Raw genomic sequence first — 25,493 nt, 5'->3', positions numbered from 1 at the left:
AATTGGTTTGTGTTAAGGTTGTGACTCCTGTGGCGCCCCCTTTTGTTCACTCTGATTATAGATGGTGGAACAAAAAAGGTGGCTGGGGGGGGGCATTAGGTAAAACAAAGGGCAAGCATGGAAGAGGTCTAGAAAACAAGAGAATGGGACGAGTCATGTAACTGGCCATGTTGGCATTTCATTTCAGTCGGAGGGAGTTTTACGCATGCAAAATTAACAGTTTACATTCTGTTGATGAAAACAACAGCAGGAGTGGAGAAGAGAGCGATGCGTGGAGCCACAACTCCTCCATGTGGACATTCTGCACACAACCACCACTGAGGGCTGAAAGGGAGAGACTTTTCTATTTCTGTGAACTGACTTCTATCATTACACACACCATCAGAGCCTTAATTAAAAGCTTATGACCATAACTGACAAACACAACTGCAATACTAAAATTTCTATTCTCTTGGGTCGAGCTTTCTCTTTCACAGATGCTAATGAGTATGCCAAGCTGTATTGGTTTGTTCTTGCATCAACGATTCACCTCTGAATTATTCATAATTCTTTAACATTCCTTTTTGTCTGTATCTTCTACATGCGGCAAAGCAGTCCTTGGGTTGTCTGTTTAGCTTATCGTAAAGGACAAATTGCTCTGCTCACTGTGTGTGTGTGTGTGTGTGTGTCTGTGTCTGTGTGTGGTGTGTTCATCCACAGCTGTGTACGATTGCATGTGATTGCTAGTTGCCTGAAGAAGAGGAATTTGCACGTCAGAAAACTTTGGTGGCTGAGCCTGGTTTTGTATTTGTGTCAGCGTGTGTGTTCCTCTGTGCATGTGCAGCTCTGTGTTTTCATCCTGCTGCTGAATTATCTGTGCTATACACATGAAAACATTTCGTTAAAACCCAATGACTTCCCACAGAATGCATTACGGAATCAAAGTATGAAACCAGTCTGTATGTCGGTATCGTATGCACGACCTTCACTCAGTTATTTCAGCAACTGCTCATCTGATTGACCTTATACTTCAAGAAAATGCATGATGGAGTTTGGAGTTGCTCCAATGAGCAGTACTTGTAAATTCTAAGTTGTTTTTCTCTGTGAGGTCACATTGTGTTTGGCTGATTGTGCCGATTGGCTCAGAATACTGAGGTACAACTCCCAAATGTGACTGAGAATCCACGGTGTCTGTGTCAGTTTGAGTCTGTATTTGTCGACATGTCTCCAATCGTCTGTGGGCCTTGTCTGCACACTGTCCCAAATTTGTTACCGTGTGGACTAATTGCAGTAAATCCCACGGTTACATATCCAGTATCGCCGTTGATCCTCTGTCCGGTTGCTGTATGCAGCTTCAGGTGGCGTCATGTCAGCACCAGTGTGTTAAATATTGGAGGGGATTTTTGCCTCTTTGCTCTTGGTGTATTCACTGCCTTGAAATAGAAATTTTCTGCATTTATGGCACTAAAAGTACTTTGCCATGTCACATCGCTCACGCACACACTGATAGTGGAACTTATTCATCAGGCGTTACGTATTTTGCTCTAGGACCCCTCGAACAATGAGCAGTGCACTGTTTTACTGAAGTTCAATGATTTTGTGTTTTCTGAAGCGTTGTTTCCTCCCATAAGTTGTTGTGTCTGCAAAATGCTGTGTCCCATTAAAAAAAACAAGGCTGTGTTTTATCAAACGACGTGTTCTGTAAAACGATCTTGTGTTCTTTCAAGTTATAGTACTTTCAAGCAATGTTAGGTTTTTACAGATTTTCATTGTGGTTCCTGAAATGTCATTTTGTCCCCTCAGGGCCACCGTAGTAGTGGTCATAAAACTGACGGAACACAAATTATCCCTGGGGAAAGTGTCAGCTGTTTTATGCCCAAAGTTCAACAGTTTCTCCCCCTTATTATCTGCACCAGCTGGACCCTGGAAGTGACATTTGTTGCTCTAACAGGCTGGAGCGGCTGCTCCAGCGATGCTTTAAACAGCCTGTTTTCCAGTCCATCTTGCAGTCAATACTGCTCTTGTATGGTGAGAGATAATTTTAGACTTTTATGAATATTTCCTACTCAAAAACATATGCATAATTAGATTGCTTTGATGTTCTGAATGCTAAATTATATATAGCTTTATTTTCCTTCGCTTTGTGTGCGGTGGATTTCTGTGCATCCATGTCTGGCTGTGGCGCCGTGCTGTGCAGAAGTAGGACAGATTATAAATTGGTCCCTGCGTCCAAGCCAAGGTCTACACATTTATCTGTGACAGACAGCGCCAAATAATAAGAGGATAAATACTGAATCCAATCTAGTGCAAACATGGCAATCCTTTCAAAGCGGAGAAGATAATTAAATTGAGTTAAAACTTTCAACCACATTGAAACTCAAAATAACATGCTTGATATTCACACGTCGAACATGCAAGCATCAACAATGGATAAAGTCCGTCATGACAGCATACCGACCCAGCTCCCTCAGCTTTTGGCTCAGAGTCCACAAATCCTGAGCTGTGCTCCATGAGCGCCCAGGCCTTCTCAGGGTGCTACAGTTTGTACCAGGACACCACGCTGTCCTTGTCAATAAGAGTCCGTCTGAACACGTCATCTCATTCCAGGTCACAGAAGTAGAGTTATAGTATATATTATTTCAACACTTATTTGAAACGTGACGGGCGAGTACGGCAGTGATGGAGAAGAGCTTATTTGCGATCTCTCCTTCAGCTGGATAAGATCAATCATCACACCCTTGGTTTAAAGCTACGCTCAGCACACAGTTAGCTTAGCTTAGCACAAAGAAAACAGGGAGATGGCTGGCCTGATTCTGTCCAATCATGCTAAATCAACAAACATTTTCTGAAATGCTAAAAAATCTTAAACTACACTAAGGCTTGGAGCAGCTGCATAACGAGAGCGTGTGCAGTGTTTTTTTGTTTGTTTTTTCTGGAGGTGGCCTCTTGTGATCAGTTGGAACTAAAAAAACTGTTTTTGCCCTCCGATCACGACGTGGTCATGGGCCTTTAGAGTTAATTCAACCATCGTCTTTGTCAGGATCTTTGATGAAATTATCATCAAGATTTTTCCTTTTGTTTTTATTTCTTCAACACGGTAGGATGAAGTTATCACACTGTAAATACTACACAGACAGCAATTTTGAAGTCTCCTGTTTCAATCCCCATTAACGTAGCTCCTTATTATCAGTGCAGATATGGATAATTGACGTCAATCAAAGACCCCCGCTGCTCAATACCTGGCTTTTCCTTCAGTTTTGGTGCTCATAGATTTATTTTTAACTGGTATGTTGGTTGAAACTTGCAAATCATTAAAAAAAAAAAAAAGTTTCATAAACTCAAAATGAGTCAGCCAGATAAAAGTTAGATTTTTCTCTCCAGAGAAGAGACACCATCTTGTCATAACCAAAAGTCGTGGGGTGCTGTGTTTGCGCTCTCCCCTCCTCTGTTGGCATTTTAGCTGCATCTAAATAAGCCCCATCTATTTACCATGTGTCAAGGCAGAAAGTAACCACAGAGCAGTTGCCAGATATGTAAATCAACTCCTCCAGATTCATCGGTCAGAGGAGATCTGGTAATAAACACTAATATCAGCTGGACTGCAGTAAAAAGCAAAGGTGCATTTGCTGCATAAGTCTTCTTGAAGAGCAGCGTATTTTTAACTGTATTAGTTTCATGATGTAATTTGATAAACAGCTGGTGGTTTCACTTTTTTTTCATCTGTACCCTCCATTTCCACGACCCTGCCCCTCCCCCGACCATTCTGTCTTTTTTTTTTCCGGTGCAATCTTGCAGCACTGGCCAGCAGCCAGTATTAAAATTCTCTGCAGGACCTCCACCATGAAAATCATATTTGACCCCTACTTGACATCTCTCACTGCTCAGCTGGCACACAAGCACCAGAGATATTTAAGTTATAATGTCCCTGATGTTCAGAAACTCATATAAACATAAACTCAAGTTTCTTAAAGCGGTTAACTGTGGAAACACTGGGGCGGCAGGGCCGCACCTGAATGTTTTCGTTTATTCCGTCACCAGAGATGGAGTTGGCCTTTGATACAGTCACAAGTTCATTATTGTGTTAATGTATAACCACAAAGGATGGAAACAGAGGCAGCAGTGTTCACGGAGGTTTAGCTTAAAATAGAGAATGCAGCGGATTAGTTAAGGCTGAGGGTGCTGATGGAGACGTTATGCTTAACCAGGGTTCCTGTCCAGTTATGCTTACATTTGTGTGTGTGTGTGTGTGTGTGGGGGGGGGGGGGGGGGTGTTGTGCTGTCTTTTATCCTCCTCCAAATAGGAGCAGCATGTTTTCACCAAAGAGGCAGTTTTGCACTTGACACTGTAAAAGCCTGTCAGGAACACTTTGACCACATCCTGGTAAATCACTGTGGCCGCCACAAGTGGTTGGGCAAGGTTTGATTGCAAATACAGTTTCTCATGAAAGCTTTTTAAAGCTGCCGCACAGTGTACAGCTTCTTTTCACTCTCCAGAAACATTCTGTCCTAAATATACACCTGTGTGATACATGCTAGAGTTCTGAATTCTTGTGTAAATGTTCTTCAAGCACTTCTGGAAAGGTACAATCCAGGATGGACTTTTGAGGTACTGAGCACACATGTTGATGAGATATTGGTATTTTTGCAGCTCCCCCACCCCCCATTGAAAACTATCTTAAGATAAATGAAGAGACGACGGAAGCTATGAGAACGAATGCTGAACAGGAACTCCTAGTCCACCTGCAGGGAGAGAAAATCAAAGAGACAGACTGCTTCACACGTCGAGGGAGTCCAGTCGGCAAAGACCAGCCCGACAACAACACAGGACGACCTGCCTTTAACATGCTGCAGCTCATCTGGAACGCCAGGTCTTTGTCCCTCCGAACCAAGGCCAGAATTTTTTCACACCAGTCCTCCTCTATGAGTCTGAAACACAGAGAGTGACCATCAGCACCACCAATAAACTCCTGTGAAGCCCACAGGAATAACGCCGCCACATCTTAGCCAACATGTTTAAAATTCCGACCGAACGCTTCAGTCACTTGTCTGCCAACAACAGAACACGCAACATTTAGATCACTTTGTTGCTTTGATCTTTTCACTGCAAATTCCACAGTGTTTTTACGAAGGTGTTGATACAACTGCTTTTTACACCGCAGCCAGAGAAAGTACTTGCGTCTGATTGTTTCACTTATTGAAAGTACTTAGAACAGAGCCCAAACAGGCAGGTCGTTTCGAGTTGTGATCCATTTTACTCTTTTTTGTTGTTGTTGTTCTCACCAGCTCAAAATGAAATATCAAACTTCACCTAGATGACTTCAACAAAATGTTCTCCCCCATCAAATCCAGGTCATTTGCTGACAGTGTGTGTAAAGGTGTCTTTTGTCTGTCACCATGAACATCTACAACAATAATAACATGTGCATGTGGATTTGTAGCCTTTGTGTTCCTGCCGTGTTTTTTATGCCCTGAATGTGTATACTTCCTGTGACAGATTCTCTGAAGTCAATATCCTGCAATTTGATGTAACGTCCACTAGATGGTAGTGTTTCAAAACATAAAATACATGCCAGTATGACAACAGTCCTGCTATACTGAATTTATCATATTATATTTTTTTATGGATTCCTTTTAGGAAAACAGAAGCTTAATCTGAATCAAATACAGTTTAAAAATCATCTCCTTGCAGACTTTAATGAAAGAAGACAGATGACGGTTTGCAGGAATATCACCAACCTGTCAGACTAGTTCTTTGCTGTGAAATGGCACAATTATCATCAAATTTCCAGCAACGTTCACGCAAAAGTATTTCGCAATACACACTGTGCTTCTTTAAAGATAAATTACAGAAAGGATACAACAAGGGACACACTGCTAACCTCACGGAGGATTATTCTTCGGTATCATAATCTCTCTGTGCTGCTAAAAAGAAAAAAAAACTCCTATAAACTACATCCAACAAAGCCTATTAAAATGTGGTGAGGAAAGGGATACCATATACCATCTCTCCGTGAGAATATTACCCGTCTTGTGTAAATGAAGGCATATGGCTCGCTCTTTTTCTTCCTGTGTGTCATTAAATTCTCCATAGGATGCAGAAGAGAAGATGATAACTAAGACTGAGCTCCGATAATGCTCCCGCTGAGAAATTCAATAAACTGGGGATAACACACACTGCTATCTGGCTATCTTTAGCAGAGCAAAGACAGAGAGCCAACAGATTTGTTTTGTTTTTTTCTAATGAACTGAAAGGATTAGCATGATTAGCGTTGGACATCTGGGTGACTTTTCCTGTGTATCATCAGAGCTCGGTTCGGACAATAGTTTGGTTTGTATAGAAGCCCATTTTAAGCAGTTTAAAGAATAACTGTAAACTTGAGCTTTGAGTGTTTCCTATACTTTGGTGTGTTTGGGTTCATTTGTTTTTCCTTCTGCATAACATTTGTCTTTTTTCTTCTATTTCGACCGCAGTTTTAGATGCGCCGAAGTGTACAAAAAAAGCAAAGTGGCCTACACCTGTTTATGGTCATCATTCACATGATGTTGTAGGAATGTCACAGCTTGCTTGGAAACAGGATACGTTTTATCACTGAATTTACCAAAGTTCCTGAAGTGAACACAGAGGATGAGTTGGTGACAACCTGTTATGTCACATGGAATAAAAGCTTCCCGACAAGAACAAATATGTACAGCTGAAAACTAAACCTGGACAGGAACCCTGGTTAAGATTTATGCATTACTTAAAAGCATGCCATGTTGCCCTGGTGACCTTTTACAAATTATTTTTAAGGGTGCTGAGATGAAATTGTGCTTGAGTGCAAAATCATCTGAAATTGCACGCCCGTGACTGACACAGCCTCTGTTTCAGCCTCTGCCGCCTCATACTCATCATGATGTGGGTATGGCACCTTAAGCAATTCCAAAGCTCTGCTCGCAAAAATAATTTCAATATTCTGACAGAACATCCCCCAGGACACCTCCATCATCCAAAGCCTTTTAAAGCCTTCCACCTGGGAGAATCGCTGGGAAGTAAATGTCATCTGCCAAAAATGCTCTCCTCGTAAAAACTGCTATGGCTTCTCTAAGAGTCTGACAGACAATCATTTTCTTCACTGTCTTTCTGGGTCACTGGCTCATCCATTGAATGAGGTGAGGGGGACTGGCCACAGAGTTCCTGGCATTTAGTAATGAAGGAACTCTGGTCTGGGTACACCAACACTCTCGCGCCTGTCTTCTCTTCATTAATCTGCGTGTGCCACTGGGGTCAGCACCCAATTAGTTATTGTCCCGTCACCCGCCCACAGGCCAAGCCTCCAGGGCCTGAATTTGTATTTTATAAATTAGTTCATTTTTATCACAGGAAGTGTTAAACTCTCCACTACATCAAGTAGAAAGCGAAAGACTTTGACACTGGGACTGTGTTGCGACAGCATATGGCTAGCTGTCTATCCATCAATCCATCTTCAACTGCTTATCTCAAATCTTGTGGTGGAGGTCGTAGTTCTCTTTCCCTGGCCACACTGACCAGCTCTACCTGGATCCTGAGGTGTACCCCGGCCAGCGTGGAGACAGAATCCCTCAACCTGGTCCTCGGTCTGTTCCCCCCTCCAGCTGAATGAGACTGGAACAATTCTAGGGAGCCGCCCCGATGGCATCCTGACAATTTGCCTGAACCACCTCTACTGGCTCCTTCCAACACAGGAGCAGCAGAGCTGAAGTCTTCACCCCATATCACAGATCTGCGTTGTCATCAGGACCACATCATCTGCAAAAAGCAGTGACGCCATATTCAGCCCGCCAAACTGCAACCAACTATACCTTGAAATTCTGTGGCAAACTAAACTTGACAAAATTATGTTGCTTTTAAAAAAGAAAACAGACATTTTTAATCGTGCTAAAAAGAAAGACGTCAAACACTTTGTATAATATACATAGTCGGGACATTGCATTTTCAGCAGTTTGCAAACAAAAACAATAGCTGGGGTCTATACACTTAAATAAATCAATAAATCAAGATGTTCTCCTTCTGCTTCCTGCAGAGGTGCAACATGATGACACAGCATCTAGGATAATCTACATTTTTAATGTGAGTGTATTGAGAGTGTATGTTATCTGACATCTGAAAGTGTTGCTTCAAGAAAGAGATTAAAATCTGAATTCCATCCATCTTCTTCCACTTATCCTGTTAAGGGTCGTGGAGGATGGAGTCTATCCCAGCAATTTTCGGGCAAGAGGCGGGGCTCACCCTGGACGGGTCACCAGTCCATCACAGGGCCAACACATATAGACAGAAAACCATTCACGCCAATTTTGAGTCTGGATTTACCTCGTCCCCTCATGATGTCTTTGGACTGTGGGAGGAAGCTGGAGTACTGGAGAGAACCCACGCAGGCACAGGGAGAACATGGAGACTCCACACAGAAAGATCCTGTGATGGCGCCGAGGCTCGAACCCGGAACCTTCTTGCTGTGAGGCAGCAGTGCTCCACCGTGCACTAGAACTAGTTATATCCTCAAAATTAATCCCACACTAAGACAGACAATGGAAAACATCTGTGGCTGACCAGGACTTATCAACCTCCAGGACACAGGTGATTGCACGAAAAGGTGGGAAAATAAACAAAGACAGGAAGTAAGAAAGGAAACGGCACATAAGGGTAAGTACACTTCAGAATAAAACAGGAAATTATAAAACAGATTTAGAACAAATATAAAAAAGGGAATACACACTCGTGGAATAAAGCGAAGGAAAACCAAGAAATGCAAAATATCTCAACACAAGATTTTGCTTGTAAAAAAAAAAGCCTGTAATATAAGCAAGATTTAAGAACCAAAAATCAATACTTTCTGCAACACTTAATTCATTTGCATGACCAGTCATTTTCACCAAGCATCCAATTAGTTGGTTTTGAGGGTGCATATATAAACGCTCCCTGAAATCCATGGGAAAAGTGCTTAGCGTTCCTTTGAGGAAACCAGCCATGTATAATGGCATGCATGTTAGCAGGCAAGCATAATTACACACTGTTTTGCAAACACAAGCCATTGTTTGCTTCGACACTGCAGATTGGATGCAGATACCAGGCTTGCTGTTGTTTAATACATACAGGGTTTTAATCAAGTAAAAGAACCCCAGAATTCCACTTCATTTCCACTGAAAACACAATTTATGTGGACTAAAAATGGTTTTTGATTCATAGTTTTGGAGAGATCTGCCTGCATGTGACAACAAATTAACTAAAGATGCGATCTCTCCCACACACTGATGCTGCTCTCCATGTAAGCAGTGAATCGGCTCAGTGCTCCTGTTGCAAGGTTATGTGGAGGGGAGGGAAGAGTAATGCTTCAGTGTCTGAGTGAGTGAGCCTCCGCTGACAGTGATTGCTTTCATTCTCTGTTCAGCACCTCCTCTTCTTTACCCTCTACAAATCCCTCCTCTCTCACGCTCCACCCATCTCTCCGTAGAACTCATGAATCTCCATCTGCAGTACATGTGCTGTGTATAGAAATCTCTCAGAGAAAAATGAGAGAAATTGAGAATGAGATTGGAGACACTTGGCGGGGTGTAAGAGATTTTCTTCTCCCCGTACCTTTCTCCTGGCTCTTGTTCACACGTTTACTCCCTCAGCTGCTGTGTGGACTCCGTCATCAAAACACACAGTGAGGCGTGCTGGCTTGCTCAGTCTCTGTAGCTTGTGGAGACTCTCTCTCTCTCTCTCTCTCTCTCTCTCTCTCTCTCACACACACACACACACACACACACACACATTCACTCTGGAACTAACATTCAAGATGCAGCAGCAGCAAGAAAGCATGGCTTCTGATTCCCTGTCAGGTAAGTGCAAAAAAATATGTGCATCTCTGTCATCACTCTCATCTGCATTTTTCCTGAATCATTATCCATCTTGTTATGTTACTGCTAACTGACACATTCTTATTCTCTCTCTTGTTTCCCTGGCTTCTCTCTCTTTCTCCCTCTCTCTCTCTCCCTCTCTCTCTCTCTCTCTCTCCATCTGGCTTTTCCTCCCTGTTTGTGTCTTTTCCTTTCTGAATTCTCATGAGCACATGTGTTGTGCTCTAAGAGGTGACAATCATGACGGGGTTTTTTGTTGTTGTTTTTTTTTGGAGAGGTAAATGAGTTATACCTTACCATATGTCAGTGCTGGAAGGAGTACACAGAAGCTCTCGCCACTATCACAGTTTTGCACCCAAGACACAGCCGTGAGAGTACATATGCACTGGATAATGTTGCATTCTTCTGACCTAGATACAATGGCATGGTTTCTTCTCAATTAGTTTACCTTAAAAGTGTGTTTAATACTTAATTGTCATGGCAAGCAAAGGCTAGCAAGTCACAGCTGAGTGGTGAGTTCTTTTGTATTTCGTTTGCATATAAAATGAGGATGTGAATGATCAAAGCAAGTGACTTGGTTTGTTAAATTTGCAGTGTTTGGCCTGTGGAGGTTGATGCTCGTCCTTGGTGATGAGGATGATCCTGCTGGGTATTGAGTTGGGGAACTACACTCTGCACGCTCATCTTTCATTAGTTACGCAATCTATTTGATTGGAAGCCATTTAATTGTTAACCCTGAGGTGCAAAACATAATTACTGCTGAGATTTACATTGACTGAATGCTGGGTCAAAGCAGAATGTTTTACTTGCGCTTTAGGATTAGGTTGCGATTCTGGCAGTAAAAAAATTGGGAGATTGATAATAGGACGGTGTTTTGTTCTGTTGTTGCACAGAATCAAAGACTTTTCAGTGTGAGTTGCTCTCATAAGAAACTGGAGGGCAGTGAATAATGAGAACGAGCAACTCTATAGATTAAAGATTATTTTTAAGGCGTTCACCTGCCAGAATCTATTCTGTTTTAATCAAAGCCTGGTGCAGGTCGCTGGGGAGCTGAGCAGTAATCGTACTCTTATGTAGACCGAAACAACCAGTTCGAGACCACCTCCTCTGAGCGGGATTGATCAGTTTCCCGTGTGTGTATACTGTTTGATTGGATTGAAGGTGGAACCTGACCCTAGAAACACAAAGGGTTATGGGTTGCCTGCTCACAGTGTGTGTTCAGATTTAACCAAAATGACAAGTAACATCAGAGCTCAGACTGACTTGAACTCCTGCTGGAATCCGATGTATTCATCTTGGTGGAAGAGTTGACATATTCCAGCGCTACATGTTTGACCAAGTATAAATGTTCCTGTACCTGCCTATTCGTACACACCCCTCAGCATTTTGAAAAAATATACCCTGGTGCATTCCAATTTGTGGATAAAGCAGAAAACACGCCAAATGAATCAATTTCAATTTGACATGGACTACAGTTGGGAAAGAGCCCTTAGGCTCCTCAAAAGAGGCCATGTGATCAATCAATGGCGTCTGTTAGCGGGATCAAAAAAACACGCAAAGATGTGATTTAAAGAGATTTGGTGGAAAAAAAATGTAACTCACAAAGGCAAACCTGGACCATAGAGACTTTTTTAGGCCATAACTAGAGATGGCGGTTTTGACACGTACTGTGTAGATAAACACACACACACATACATGCATACAGTATATACATATATAAATATATATATATATATATATATATATGTTTCTGTTGTCATGAAATTCCCATCCCAACATCCTCAAGAGGTTTTCTATCTCATTCATTCTTGCCAAGACTGTAAGAGGAACCTCTGACATGTCTATAGAAACATTCATTAAATGTAGACTCTACACTAATAAGTGAGGTTTTTGTGCCATTTTCTCTGTCCTTGTAATTTTAAACCAGCACATTTCACTCTAATGCTCTTCTCCACCAATTCTTGTTAATATGTGAAGAACATTTTCTCCTTAATTGAGTTTATTGTCCTCCCCCATGTTGAGCAAATTACCGCCGTGAGTTTTATTTGTTGCGAGGTTAGTTCTATTGGGATCTTATTGCTGGACAGTGTGTCTGATTAATGCAACAAAGTTTTTTTTTTTTCATAATACAAAAAAAAAAGGCTCTTTCAATTCTCGCAACTTGATTTGCCAACTTTCAGTCAGTAAGGGACCTTCAACTGCTTTAATCTTGCAACCTTTGTAACAAATCAAAAAACTTACTGAGATGAATAGATGGCACCAGTGGTGGGAAAAAACAAACAAACATTTGCTTCAAAACCAATTCCCTTACCCTGAACCCTCTTGTTGTTTCCCTTGACATTTCACATTCTGACTCTAACTAGATTAGATAGAGCAAGTGCTGAAGTTTTAATAGAGACTCTGAGTTCTGCAGTACATCAAATTCCAACTTCAAGTTGCACAGTGGCATTTGGAGGATGTGAAACATAATGTTGAGACTGCCAGAATGATTTAGTGACATGTCAAACCTCAGCCTTGTTCTGACGCCTCGCCTGTCAGCTGCCACCAGTCTTCTGCGAGCTCCCAGGTGAAATCATTATCAGTACACCCTTCAGGTTGGGCTGATTCACATCACCTCTGCAACCCTCCATCAGTAAGCAGAACAACAGCGCAGCACCGCTGGAAACTGGCTGAGATGCAGATGCTCTATTTTCTTTTTCTTGAGCTTCTTAGACAGATGGGCGTTATTAGCACTGCGATCTCAGCGTGAACAAGAAAGACATTATTTACGCTCAAGTGTGTTGTGTCGGCCTACAGCAGTGACAGTGGCAGGTGGCGAGCAGGATTACATAATGTGTGTGAGTGAGAGAGAGAGAGAGAGAGAGAGAGAGAGAGAGAGAGAGAGAGAGAAATGTGAAGGTTTGTGGGGAGTTAAAAGCCATAAAAGGGGCTAACTCTTTAATGTAAATACAGTCTATAACATGTGCTCTCAGCTTCTTAGTAGTTTTGCATTTGTGCTGCATGCTACCCTAGTTTCCTTCCTGATGACAATTCAGTTTTCCTGACTGCCTTGGCACACTTTCTGTAACAGTTTGAATGTGCAAAACCCTTAGTCAAAGAGAGAAACTGCACGGGCCAACTGAAAAGAACTGGCAACTGACATTTCCTGAAATATCGAGCATTTTCCCAAAAGCATGAACAGCACAAAAAAAAAGAAGAAAACCTGAACATTCTCATGCGCTGAAACTTAATGTATTAGGCAAAATTCTCTCAAAAACATGACAGATGAACCACAAACAGCATGCACTTGATAATTTTTTATGAATTAAGAAAATACAAGCTGAAAAAAAGAATGAATGTGAGTCTAGTGTGTGTGTGTGTGTGTGTGTGTGTGTGTGTGTGTGTGTGTGCGCGCGCGCGGGCACGTGACTGATTAACACCTCCTTTATCTCACCAGCACCCAAAATGTTTAACAATCCCAGGGGGAGTACTTGTACTTTTCTGCTCTGTTCCAGATGTGCAATTTCATTTTCTGAGCAAGATAAGTTCCAGACTAATGGAACCACCAAGTCAATTTTATTTATAAAGCCAAAAACCTAAATTTCCATTAAAAGGGCTCTGTCCAGCATACAACACCGTCTATCCTCAGAGCTGTCAAATGCGCAAAACTCATAATGAAGATTATGTAGAAGTATTATACGCTGAGTGAATTAGCTTCTGTGGTGCCACGAAACAACATGAATGAGGGTAAGAAGGCAGCTTAACCTCCACATCAGGAGCAACTGGGAGCACAGGGTCTTGCACCAGGGCACTTCAATGCGGTCCTCAAGGGGGAGTTCAAAATGGACAGAATGGATTATACGAATCAAAACTTTTGAGCCATTTTGAAATAAATTGCTTTTTAAAACTCATTTAAAATCCATCATTTATTAATGCCAAAAGACTTAAAAAAAAAAAAAAAAAAAAAAAACCACCACAAATTCGCAGAACTGGCACAGAACACAAGTATTGGTTGAGAAACACAAACCTCAGTCACCCAAAGAAAAAATCAAGGAAAAAAACACAGACCAAAAGTAAAGAGTCCAGATTTTTGGGACATACACTTATATGCCATCCTCCGGAGTGCGAGACAAGAAGAGTTAATTTCAGGCATGAGTGGTGGTGGACGGGCAGTAAAGCTGACGTCAGTCGAAAGTAATCAAAGACACTTTTCTCCTAAACAGTTTGGCATGCATTTGGGCCGTCGATCACATTTATTACTGTTGATTTTTAGTTTAATATTCTTGTTTTTGCTATGAACTCAGTTCTGGTCTTTTACCTATCCACTTTTTTTTGTGTTGTTTCACATTTTCCCTTAGTGGCAGGGTTTTTGTTCCTGTTTTATTTTGAAAGTCTCTTCCCTCGTGTTTGCTTCATTTCCTGTCTTTGTCCGTTTTCCCTCCTTTTTTTTCTCCTTCCTGTGATCACCTGTGTCTCATTAGTTATTCACTCCTCGTCTGTTTCCTCCCCTCTCTGCTCTGGACAGTCATTTTAGAACCAGACAAAAACCTTGACCTAGTTCAGGTGCAATTATTTAACTCAGCACCTCAAAAGTCAAGTTAGCAAAATATTTGTTGACAAGGAGAAGAGGGACTGCAACCACTAATCATGACTGTGTTTGTAAGAGAGGATGAGGAGGATTACTTTTGGACAAATGAAGATCCTGAACCTCGGCTAAGCAGAATACACAGAGGAGGAACAAGTTTTGGAAGCTGAGTGGGCAAGATGGAGGTATGCTAACCAGGCAATCCCCCACCTTTGACTGTTTTTTTAAGCTAACTTGCATACAGCAACTGCTAGCTCTCAAAGCTGCGATATGAAAGTGGACTTAAAATTTCATCCTCTTGTTCATGTAGTCCCTCGGCAGCGAGGTTGTGAGTGCGACACCGAGTAAGAACAGCTTCCTCCTGACGAGGGGTCAGACAGAGGGTGTTCAACTGCCAGCTTCTGGGGGAGTAGGAAGTCTGGGTCAACCTGTGTGTGGCCTCCATTACAGTGAAGCGTTGCACTGCCTACACAAACTCCACTCAACAACTTAAAGTTTCTCAAATGTAAAAAAACAAAACAAAACATGACATAACATTTGATTTGGTGTTCATAGTTTGAGGTGTTTCAGTCTTTTCTCTTTCTTGACTTGTATTTGAAATGCAGTTTTCTGTTCCTGGTCCTTTTGTTGTTGTTTTGTTTTGTTTTTTTCATTTTTGTCATCACAGGGACAAAGTACTGCTTTCCAACAAAACTCACTCAATTTTCACATTTTGTTTTCACAGGCCAGCTGTTCCCCCAAGAACTTTAACTAATTGTTGGTACGTTTGCCCGCATTGTCGCAATAGCGGTCCATAATTTGTCCCACGGCACAACCAGCTGCCACCGTGTATGTGTGTGTGTGTGTGTGTGTGTCTCTCTCTCACGCACACAATCAGTTGGTGTGCTAATGAGCAAATCAACTGGATTAGAAACAGGTGTGCTAGCGGACACAGTAGGAGGGGAAAAGCTGTGTTCCAGACAGGACTCCAAACACGGCCACCATTCGGATATCATCAGAAAATCACACCGGGTGACTCAGTGTGTCGTGTATGAGAGGTGCTTGCCTGTCACTTGGTAAAAGGCTGATATTGATTTCACAACAACATCTCAAACGTCTTGATTACAGCCTTAAACAGCTTGCCAGTGCTGGAGCAGCTATACACAAAGTGCTCTCTTCCCTTTTTCTTTATTTCAGGTTAGGTTTGGGACGTAAAAGCTTCAAATTCTGCATTTATTCTTAAAAGTTGATTCGGTCTACAATGTGGTTGCCCTGGTCATCAAATATCTTGATGGCAATGACAGTCACTGCTTTCCTTCAATTTTGTGTCTCATGATGAAGAAATCTAAATATATATCTTGATTTTTGCCTCAATGGAGTTGGTACACTGAGATCTGAACGTAGCTGCTAACCCCCCCGATTCATTTTTGCGTTTATCATGAGCTGCTGTTAAACTGAGCTTTAAAACTTTCACTCATTTTGGCCTCAAACCCTTAAATTTACATCTAATTTTGAAGAGTAACTGCATTTCCCTCATTGTGCCTTTTGGACGGTTGTATTGGGGATGTTTTGCTCATTTCAGTGTACGACTTTTTGTTGTTGTCGTACTATTTAGGACCTTGTGATTTACTTTGCTTGCATGTGCACAAATGTCTCTAGGACAAAGCTGCGTCCTCTATGAGCTTGCCAAGTACAGACAGTGAATCTTGAGGGCTTGAACACATTCATATGTAGGACACTGATCTTTGATCATTTCCTTTCTTGACTGAGGGCTGCAACTGTGGATTAAATTTTAATTGACAACCAGAAGCTACAAAAAAAGTGCTCCAGCTTATTTATGCCCTGTGTATTGAAGGCAGGGATGTGTTCTTATTTCTCCAGCCTGCTCCATTATGAGGCTGCTCTGACTCTGGCCTTATGCCAATCTAGCTTCATGCTGTTGGAGAGGATTTGATTTCAGTTCAATGAGACCCTTGCATGAGTGAAAATGAAATCTTCTCCATGAAATTATGACTTCGTCTTCTAGCAGGACTGCTGAGAGTGGAATTTCATCTCAACCCCTACGAAGGTGAGGTGGTCAAACTCATATTTGTGTTTTTGCATCCCTTCTCTCTCGGTTCTAAAGGCACCCTAAGGTGTGATTTGTGGCATTTGACAACTAAAGGTGCGAGGTGAGCTCATGGCATTTATTTTCATGGCATTTTCAGAGAGCTTTTTGTTTAATCATCATCTCCGCACGTGGGCTTACCTTGTGGCCTTTTCAGTGTTGCTTTGTACGAGCAGAAAACGAGCTCGAGCTTCCTGTCAGCAGCACAACAAATCCAAGGGCTCTAAATCTCTCAAAGCTGCATCAGAGCATGCTGGTGAAGCCGGCGGCGTGGAGACAGCCGAGATTTATGGTTTACCGTTTAAATAGATGCATCTCTCCCTAACCGCTCCTTCAGCGGGTTATTATGATGAGTGTCTTGTTCTGACTTCAGTTCCGTTTTTTTTAAATTTCCATTTCTGATATATATATTTTTTTAAACAATTTCAGGCACAATTAAGCTCAAATCAATCAATTGTTTACCACTAGGTCACGCACCACAAACAAAATCAAGTGGGGATAAGATGGCTTCAATTTCAGGAGAACAGTGAATGTGGCAGGAAGCAGAATGCTCTCAGGCCTAGTAGATCGTGGACGTAGCGTCTATTCTTCTGATCTCATCCTGCTGAGAAGCACAGGCGGTGGTCATATGATAGATCATGGTTCTGCTCCCATTTCGGGTGTCCAGAGGACGCTCCAGTTCGCCCTTTTCACTGCAGTACAACATTCCATTCTCTGAAAACCACGCCCACTAGCGAGGGCGTGTCAGCCATTCCAGCACGCAGAATCAAGTGCTCTAGCGTTGGTGCTTGTAAGCTAACCTGGTTTGCGTCTGCGTTGGTTCCCTCAACCAAGCCAGCCATGCGTGGATTTTTCACCTTTGCCAAAAAAAAAAAATCAGCCATGTGGTTGAGAGAAGTTCATGAGAGGTGCATGGTTTGTGCAGAGAAAACCGCCTAGGAACAGCTTTTCTATCACTTTTAAGTGTAAATGCAAATGTCAAGAGTTAAATTACCCGATGAGCAAGTGCCATGGAGGCGCGATTCATCATTAGAGTTGCTTTGCCCTTCTCCTGTTGGCACGATGAAATTTGTAGACCTGATTAGAGACAACAAACAAGTGTGGTATTTACTGACATGTTCTATTTCATAGAACAGCACTTTACAAAGTGCTTCACTACAAAGACTGCTGCACCTTTTTAATGTTCTTCTGAGAGCAAATGCTTTATGGCTTCCATTTACCACTGTCCTTATTTCAGGCATTTAACCAAAAACCCACTGAAAAATGCCATTGACTCTTAGATGGGGAGAACAGTAACGAGGTGTACTAACTCCCTGCATCACTCTATTCCAGGACCATGCACAATTAATGCCATGATTCACACCTGTTTACCCTGCACTGACATGACAACATGGCTGCTGTGAAGGTCCACCAAATGCTGAGAAGTTAAAATTAGTCGCGATCACTATGAGGAAGGTCCTCTGAATGTCTTTGCATGTGCTCAGCTGAAGACTGAACACAATTGCAGCCCATACTGAATCTTGAGACAAGATTCCAAACCTCTCCTACAAAAGGTCAACTTAGGCGAGCTGGGAGGAAGAATCCATATTATGTGGGAGGTTCCGAGCGCCAAAACAGTTATATGACGGCAAGTCAATATTAACCTCTACGTTCTCATACTCCGAAACAAACCTAAAATATCAGCAACAAGAGAGTTAAATTTAAGACCTCTAAAACTTGAATTTTTTCCTCAGAATAGACTCCAACCGCAGTCGTCTTGGTGGATCAGCGAGCCAGCCTACATGCACTCACATCCTCTGTGCCGAACTCTAAACCTATGTTGTATCACATCTTTTTCCCCCGACTCCAGAACAGGAAGTGTAGAACTTGAGCATATTAATATTATCATGGCCTTTTTTTAAATTTAGTGTTTTCAATAGTTTATGGAGGGATTCCTTTGCCAGCAGTGTGAAAGGTAAGGTTATTTTGGGGTGTTGCCCAGTGCAGTTACTGATACAACGCTAAACCGGCCGCGAATACGTGAGCATCTCTGTCATCCATGTTGGATGTAGCCGCTGATGATGATGAACACTCCTTATCTTTTAAACACAGAGTGAAACACAGCCATCCTTGACAGTGTGGGTCACGGACACGTTCTATCTCTTTTTCCACCCCTGTTCATTTGAATTGATTCGATAATCTAGGGCAGATTGGGTGTGGGGGAGATCACATAACTGCCCTACACTCAGAGAAAAATACAAAGGGAGTGGACGAACGTGTGAACTCATCTCGTTTTTTTTACTTGGAGAAAAAGGAGTCAGTTTATTCAAGAACGGAAAGGGGGGGGGGGGGGGAACATCAGTATCTTACCAACTTGAACCAAAATAAGGAAATATTCATCTTAGAAGGCTTTAGTTTGAACATGTATTATTTATTCTGGAATACCTATCTGGTATTTTACACGATTCTGGATAGCGGCACGGGCTGGCGTGGTGCCACCCCACTTATCACCAATCGATGGCTGTTCCAATTGGAAATGGTCAGAATAACACAGTGAGCTATGACAGTATTGATTGATGCATCTTTTGGCTCTTCAAGGCGGCGAGACATTTTCAAATTACATGAATTCAGAATACATCCATGTAAACTTTTGTTCTATGTGAGATTTCATATTTTATGATGAGCAGGGTTTCGGTAAAAAGGGTCTGAAATTGTTAAAAGTCTAGCTAGCTAACTTGGCATGAATGAAAGGTGGAAAAATATCAATTAAGCTAATAATTTGCTTTTTCTAGTCATTACAAAATATGGCTCTTTTAAATATCACACATGGCTGGAGCTCACACATGTTGATAGATGGAGGAGGTATTGAAACTACACATTGTCCTCGTTTCACAGCCGCCTTTCCTCTGCACTATGAAGCAAATTTCTGAGCAGAAATTGTCCTGAATCTGGGCAGAACAGACCAGCGCAAGATGTTTACGGATAAATGACAAAAATTTGGAGTATTCGCGGTACGTGAACAGGTTGTTGTAATGCCATTTCTTGTTAAGAACGTCATATTTCCTAGAAACAACGGCACGTTGTGATTGAGGCCGAGCAGAAGGTTGAAAAACAATTTTGCCTCATTGAGATTCCCAGTTAGGAAAATGGCTACAATGATGATCATCTCATCTCCAAAATATTGATTGATCCCAGAATGTGTGCCCGTCATACGTGTGATGGATAATTCAGCAAGGCCAAGAAAAAAAAAATCTGTATTTGTATCTCATTAGCAGGTTGTCCTTGTGTCGGTCCAGCCACCGCGGTCTGTTCTGACAAAGACTTGCTGTGGAAATTTTGTGAATTTGTAGTGTAGCTGAAGAGAGGTTAAAGCCTCAGAGCAACGGGTTGAAAACCCAGTTTCACTGATAAATAATGAAGCCAATCATTCCAAGCAAAACTGCATCTGTGGCAGACTTCTTTCATCTGCCTTCCTTGCCTCTCTGCCTCTCTTTCTCAACCCCCCCCCCCAAAGAGTAAAGCTTGTAGAAGTTATTCTAAATTGCATAATTTAGTCAACACCAGGATTAGAAACATGCCTCAGAAGAAGCTTTGTGTGCTTGACCTGCCCTCGTCCACAGCCTGACTGTAAGCTCAGACAGACGCCGCCTGCAGCTGTATCTCTACTCTGCATCCGTGTGCGAACGTTTCCTGCGACTGTGATTTAGTCCCGTGTGGCGCCGTAATGAGGCTACCTGAAATGTGAAACAGTCACGGGAGAAAAAAATGATCAAAGGGACTAAACTGGCAGACTGGTGACAAGTCTAAACTCCGTGTGTATTACGTGTATTTTGCGTGCTCATGTCCGGAGATTTCATTAAAAAAAAAAATATGCATGACCGATTTTCCCAGTGCAAAGCATGAATAATACACACGTCAGAGCATTGAAAATTCACAGTGAGTGACTAAAGATGGCTGTGTATTCTTTCTCCAAATGACATTTCCAATAAAGGAATAGATGCTACGCAAACTCAAGAGCAGCTGGAGAGAGTGTAGCTCTGCCAAGGAGATATGACATCACTGTATCTGGGTTCATTCCAGAAGCTAATCGGCTGTTACTCAGCTTTTTAGCTATCGGACAAACCAACGCCGCCGATCCCCATTACCTCTTTGGCAGAATAAATCGGTCAACATAGGTGATCGAATAAAGTCTGCATCCAAATGTTCTCTCTCACCTAGTTCGTCCACGGGTATTTTTTTAAAACACAGCTTTTTCTTTGTGTTTCGGCCTGTCGCCCACACTGAAACCCTGTTTTAGGTTTCCGGGGGAAGCGCTGACCATGTGGTTCTAGCAGATGTTATTACAGACACCTTGAAAGAACTTCATGGATTGGATGGTGTAAATACTCAAAGCTGAGCAAAGAAAGACTTCATAAATTTAGATGGTTGCACTTTGCTTCACCTTCTGTCTTAAAGACACAAATACATGCAGCCTGACTGACTAACTCAACCCTTGACACACGCGGCCCCTCGGCATCACTCCAGATGTGATACAGCCTATCCATACATATACCAAGGATAAGAGTTACACTATCCTAGCTGATTTACAGGTAGATCCTGAATTCCACCCCATTTGTACATGATGTGTCTGGTGATATGCCTTTTCAACTGTGTGAGCAGTTCTTTCTGGAACTGTACTAATATGCACATCTGGATGGAGATTGTTGTTCTTTGTTTTTGTTTTTGTTTTTAAATGCCACTTTTGAAAGAACGTCGCGAGAAGGGACTCCGGGCAAACATGAAGCATTTGGGGATTTATTAACAAATAATGAGACATAAATGAATAAAGGCTTACAAGAGAGCGAGTGCAAACAGAAAAACAAAGAGCTAAAAAGACACACAATATGGAGGAAGGAAGGGGACCAGTGTAAACACAGGTGAGCAAATGAGGAACCGTCTGAGGGCACTGACTGCAGCATTCGCTTGAGGCTGACAGGTCTGGGGAGATAAAGAACATAGCCAGATGGAGGAAGGGTTAAATGTAGGATTTTTGTACTTCCTATGACGAAACCACACTGGGAAGCTCCTTTGCATGGTGTTAATCTAATATACAGTATACTGTACCGTCACCACAGCACCCTGTGACCCACATACCCCACTCATAAGCTTCTGGCACACAAACAAGACAGCACACAAGAAGATATTTGTCTCCATATAAATAGAGCATGTTCACCATTTTCTTTTTTTTTATGGCTCTCTCTTCTATTTGTGTTTAGCCATTGGATACATATTTTCTCCATTCCATACTCAAGACACAAATTATGGTTTGTTCCACAAAGCAGTCTGTGATAAAATGCCTTTACCAGCGTCTGCGATGATTGATGTAGTCACTTCGGAACAGTAACTCGGGGGGGGGGGGGGGGGGCTTTGATGGATGGCCTTACCTGGATGAAAAAGTGTAGTGCAGTGCTTTTTTTTTTAAAGATTTATGTCATCATTGAAGATGCAGCAGAATCCAATTCATGGGTCTCTCAGTTGTTTATGCTTCGGTCACCTGACATCTACAGAGTGATGGAAGTGGGTGATGTGGGGAGCAAGTGGTGGTCATTATATCTCCATTTCCATGCCTAATTATGGCAACAGCAAATTGAAAATCAATTCTATTCTCACATGAATGGAGGGTCCATTACACAAATAAGTCTTAATTGTCTTGATGCCAGAGGTAGCATCCTCACTAACGGAAGACTTCCATTTCATTTTCCCCCCATTCACCTCTTTTCTACCTTCACAACTGATACATTCTGTGCTCCTTCTCCGTGTCCCCTCCAGATGTGCAGTGTCCACCAAGATACTGGATGACTCGTGGCCACTCCTACGAAGAGCGAACCGTGTGGAACCCAAAGCCCTGCGTGGTCTCTGACTCTCAGATGCTGCTACTTAATGCAGAGGAGGTAGTGAGAGCACACTGTACTATCGCTGTCTGTCAAGTCTTTGTTACCATGTCAGCGTGACTCTCTCGCACGTCACACACTGTTTTACAGCACATTCTTTCAGATCATTTCTTCGTTTTAATTGCCTTTCGTTGATGGCTGCAGGGTTTCACTGCATTGCGCTGTGTCAGCACAGGAGAGACGTATGGCTGAACCCTTTATCCTCAGCTGTAGGAAAAAAGGAAAAAAAAAGAAAAAAGGATGTGGCCTGTTAGCTAATCATTACCGCCATGCTAAGCCCAGAATGTAGAAATGGTGTCCTTAAAAATAATGTTGGGTGTAAACAACAACATAATCTCCTTATACAGTCATATTTTTTTCTATATTTTTATAACTACTAATCAAAATAACCCAACAGACCCATCCTATTTCATGATCCAAATCATCAAAACTGGTGTGCAGTTAGTTGCTAGCTAAGAGTTTGAGTTTGTTTCATGTACCAAGGTGGGCTTCTGGAAAATTTGCAAATGGCAAGTTTATACCTGAAACGTTTAACTAGACTGAGTCATTTTGAGTACAACCTCCCGAACTGGAAAATAAACTTTTGTTATAAATGTTGCTCATCATAGATTGAATCATTTATTGCAACAAATGGAAATACAGTTATTTTTTGGTGTTGATTGCTCCGCTATCAAGATGCTCCCTGTGTTCACCAAGCGCATATTAAACTGACGCAGGATGTGCAATGTAGGAGCTCCTGGTGATAAGTCAGCAGGCCTGAAGCTTGGCATAGAATACTATTAAAACTTAGAGCAGTGGGAGGATTCTCGGAGGTTGGAATGGTGGCGCTAAGGTTCTGCCAGCAGAGGGCTAACCGGAGGTAGCAGCAGATGCTCTCTGGTATGCATCCCTCAGACATACGCGAACTTATTACTACTACTGTGAACCCCAGGGAAATAAACCTGGCTTGATGAGCTGAACTAAAGAACGTGTTTTACAAGGAGGGGAATTTAAGGGACTTTCATTTCCATGAAAATACTGTGCAGTGTAACTTCAATAGCTAGCTGGATTGAACATTTGAACACACGGAACTCTACACTGGCCCAAAGCTACCGAGCAAGTCTTAGCCCTGCTGAACTGACAACTGTCACACGTTCCTTACTTTAAGTGAATGCCATGGAAATAGTTATCACTCTTCTGCATATAGGAGAATAAAAGCCCCTGAATTAACTCTGTGAACATTCTTTATTCAACTTCACCCTACAGCAGACACATCAGTAGCCGAAGATACAAATCCCGCTGCATCTGGCTTTTTTTTTTTTTTTTTTTTACCTTTTTGTAGTTTTGATTAGTGTCACGCTGGATTATGCAAGTTTCTGAGAGATTATCCGTTGAGCAAATCAGGAGTAAGCAGGTAAATCTAAATTACTATGCTCAATGTGATGTATCAAGTTCTTTTATTATCAGCTTTATGTGAGCTTATATTTAAAGGCCTGCACATCCCTCAGAGGTACTTTCACTTATTTTGTCACCAAACTGACTTTTTATGATGTCTGCCAGGTTTTAATTATAAAAACATAGTATACTTGACTGCACCAATATACCTGCAGAAAATATTAATGGTGATACTGAATCAGAAATATTTTATTGATTCCTGAGGGGAAGTTGTGTGACCTTAATAAGAGGATCAGTTAGCATTCATGTAATCGATGTTCAGCCAATCAAGTGTGTCTGTCACAGCAAGTTGCCCCTCGGTTTTAAGTGCCACAGCACTCTGGAGTTGCATGCAGAATAATATTCAGGTTTTATGCTATTTTTACAGACAAAAACAATTTGAAAAAGACTGAGTGGAGGTATTTGAATTGTATAGGAATGGTTTTCATTGTTACCTCCCCAATGCATTACGGACCATCCATCCATCCATTTTCTTCCGCTTATTTCTGTAAAGGGTCGCGGGGGGCTGCAGCCTGTCTCAGCGGCTACCGGCGAGAGGCAAGGTTCACCCTGGACAGGTCACCAGTCCATCACAGGGCCAACACATATAGACAGACAACCATTCACACTCACATTCACACCTACGGTCAATTTAGAGTCTGGATTAACCTCGTCCCCTCTTGATGTCTTTGGACTGTGGGAGGAAGCTGGAGTACCGGAGAGAACCCAGCAGGAACAGGGAGAACATGGAGACTCCACACAGAAAGATCCCGTGCTGGAGCCGGGACTTGAACCCGAAACCTTCTTGCTGTGAGGCAACAGTGCTGACCACTGCACCACTGTTCCGCCCTAGTACTGAGTGATTTAGAACAAAATAAATGATAGCTCAATAGCTTTTAGTTCAGAACGTTACCCTACCCAAGGGTGGAAGATGATTCTCAAAGGCCCTATACAGGATTCATGTGTTACAGGTGTGCTGTAGTTTGGACCAGTCGAAATGGTCAATAGTGTGAGGAGAACGGATCCCTTTCAAAAACCGTACACTTCCTGTCCAGTAGCGTATACTCATGACCAACTCAACCATCAATAGCCAATGAGATGACGTGGAGGGTTATTTGGCGTTAGCCTTTGTTGTTACGATCTTTACCACCGAATCTGCTGTTCTTAGCATTAGCCTACATAGCCTAACCATGGTTTCAGAATGTAATGTTACCAGAAGGTGTTTGATTCAGTCACCTCCAACTCCGTCTGCTTTCCATGTTCCCACGACATCCACTGAACTGTTTTTTTCTTTGATTTTCATTTTTTGGTGCAGGTGGTTGGGTTCTGTACAGGAAAATGGCATCTAGCTCTCTGGCCTCTGTTCGTTTGTTCTGCAAACTCTTGTTCTTGCGAGTGTTTTCCTAAGAGTTTGGTGCCTTGGGGTTGTGATGCCTAATCTGAAGCCAGTCAGCTGGCACACACTCCCAGTCTTTCAGTTATCTATTCCAATTGTGAAGGTTGTCAGTCGTATCTGGAGCTGAAGGGATAGTATGTAAAAATTCTTGGAGATCATATAAAACAAGAGATTTGGTTACAAAAATTTGGTCACTTTAGCGCAGAAGTTGCTGTTCCAGAGACGCTTATTACTAAACTTCCCAAACTTTTTACATAACTGCACGCCTGCTGCAGCAGCGAAGACAAGTGGTTT

General features: G+C 42.2%; 1 protein-coding gene across 3 annotated transcripts in view; it reads left to right on the top strand.

Annotated features, from left to right (window-relative positions):
• Positions 1-9,722: 9,722 nt before the first annotated feature.
• Positions 9,723-25,493, top strand: part of dab2ipb (DAB2 interacting protein b) — a 171,502-nt gene continuing 155,731 nt past the window's right edge. For all 3 annotated transcript variants that reach the window (XM_086186535.1, XM_086186541.1, XM_086186537.1), the window contains exons 1-2: positions 9,723-9,813; positions 22,269-22,390. In XM_086186535.1, coding sequence (XP_086042661.1) covers positions 9,771-9,813; positions 22,269-22,390 — 165 coding nt within the window. In that variant the 5' untranslated portion in view covers positions 9,723-9,770. The remainder of the gene's footprint in view (positions 9,814-22,268; positions 22,391-25,493) is intronic.

The sequence above is a fragment of the Aulostomus chinensis genome, chromosome 19 (genome assembly GCF_037954235.1).
Source record: "Aulostomus chinensis isolate RoL2024-O1b breed Wild chromosome 19, RoL_Achi_v1.0, whole genome shotgun sequence".
Classification (NCBI taxonomy): Eukaryota; Metazoa; Chordata; class Actinopteri; order Syngnathiformes; family Aulostomidae; genus Aulostomus; species Aulostomus chinensis.
This window is presented reverse-complemented; position numbering and strand designations above follow the sequence as displayed.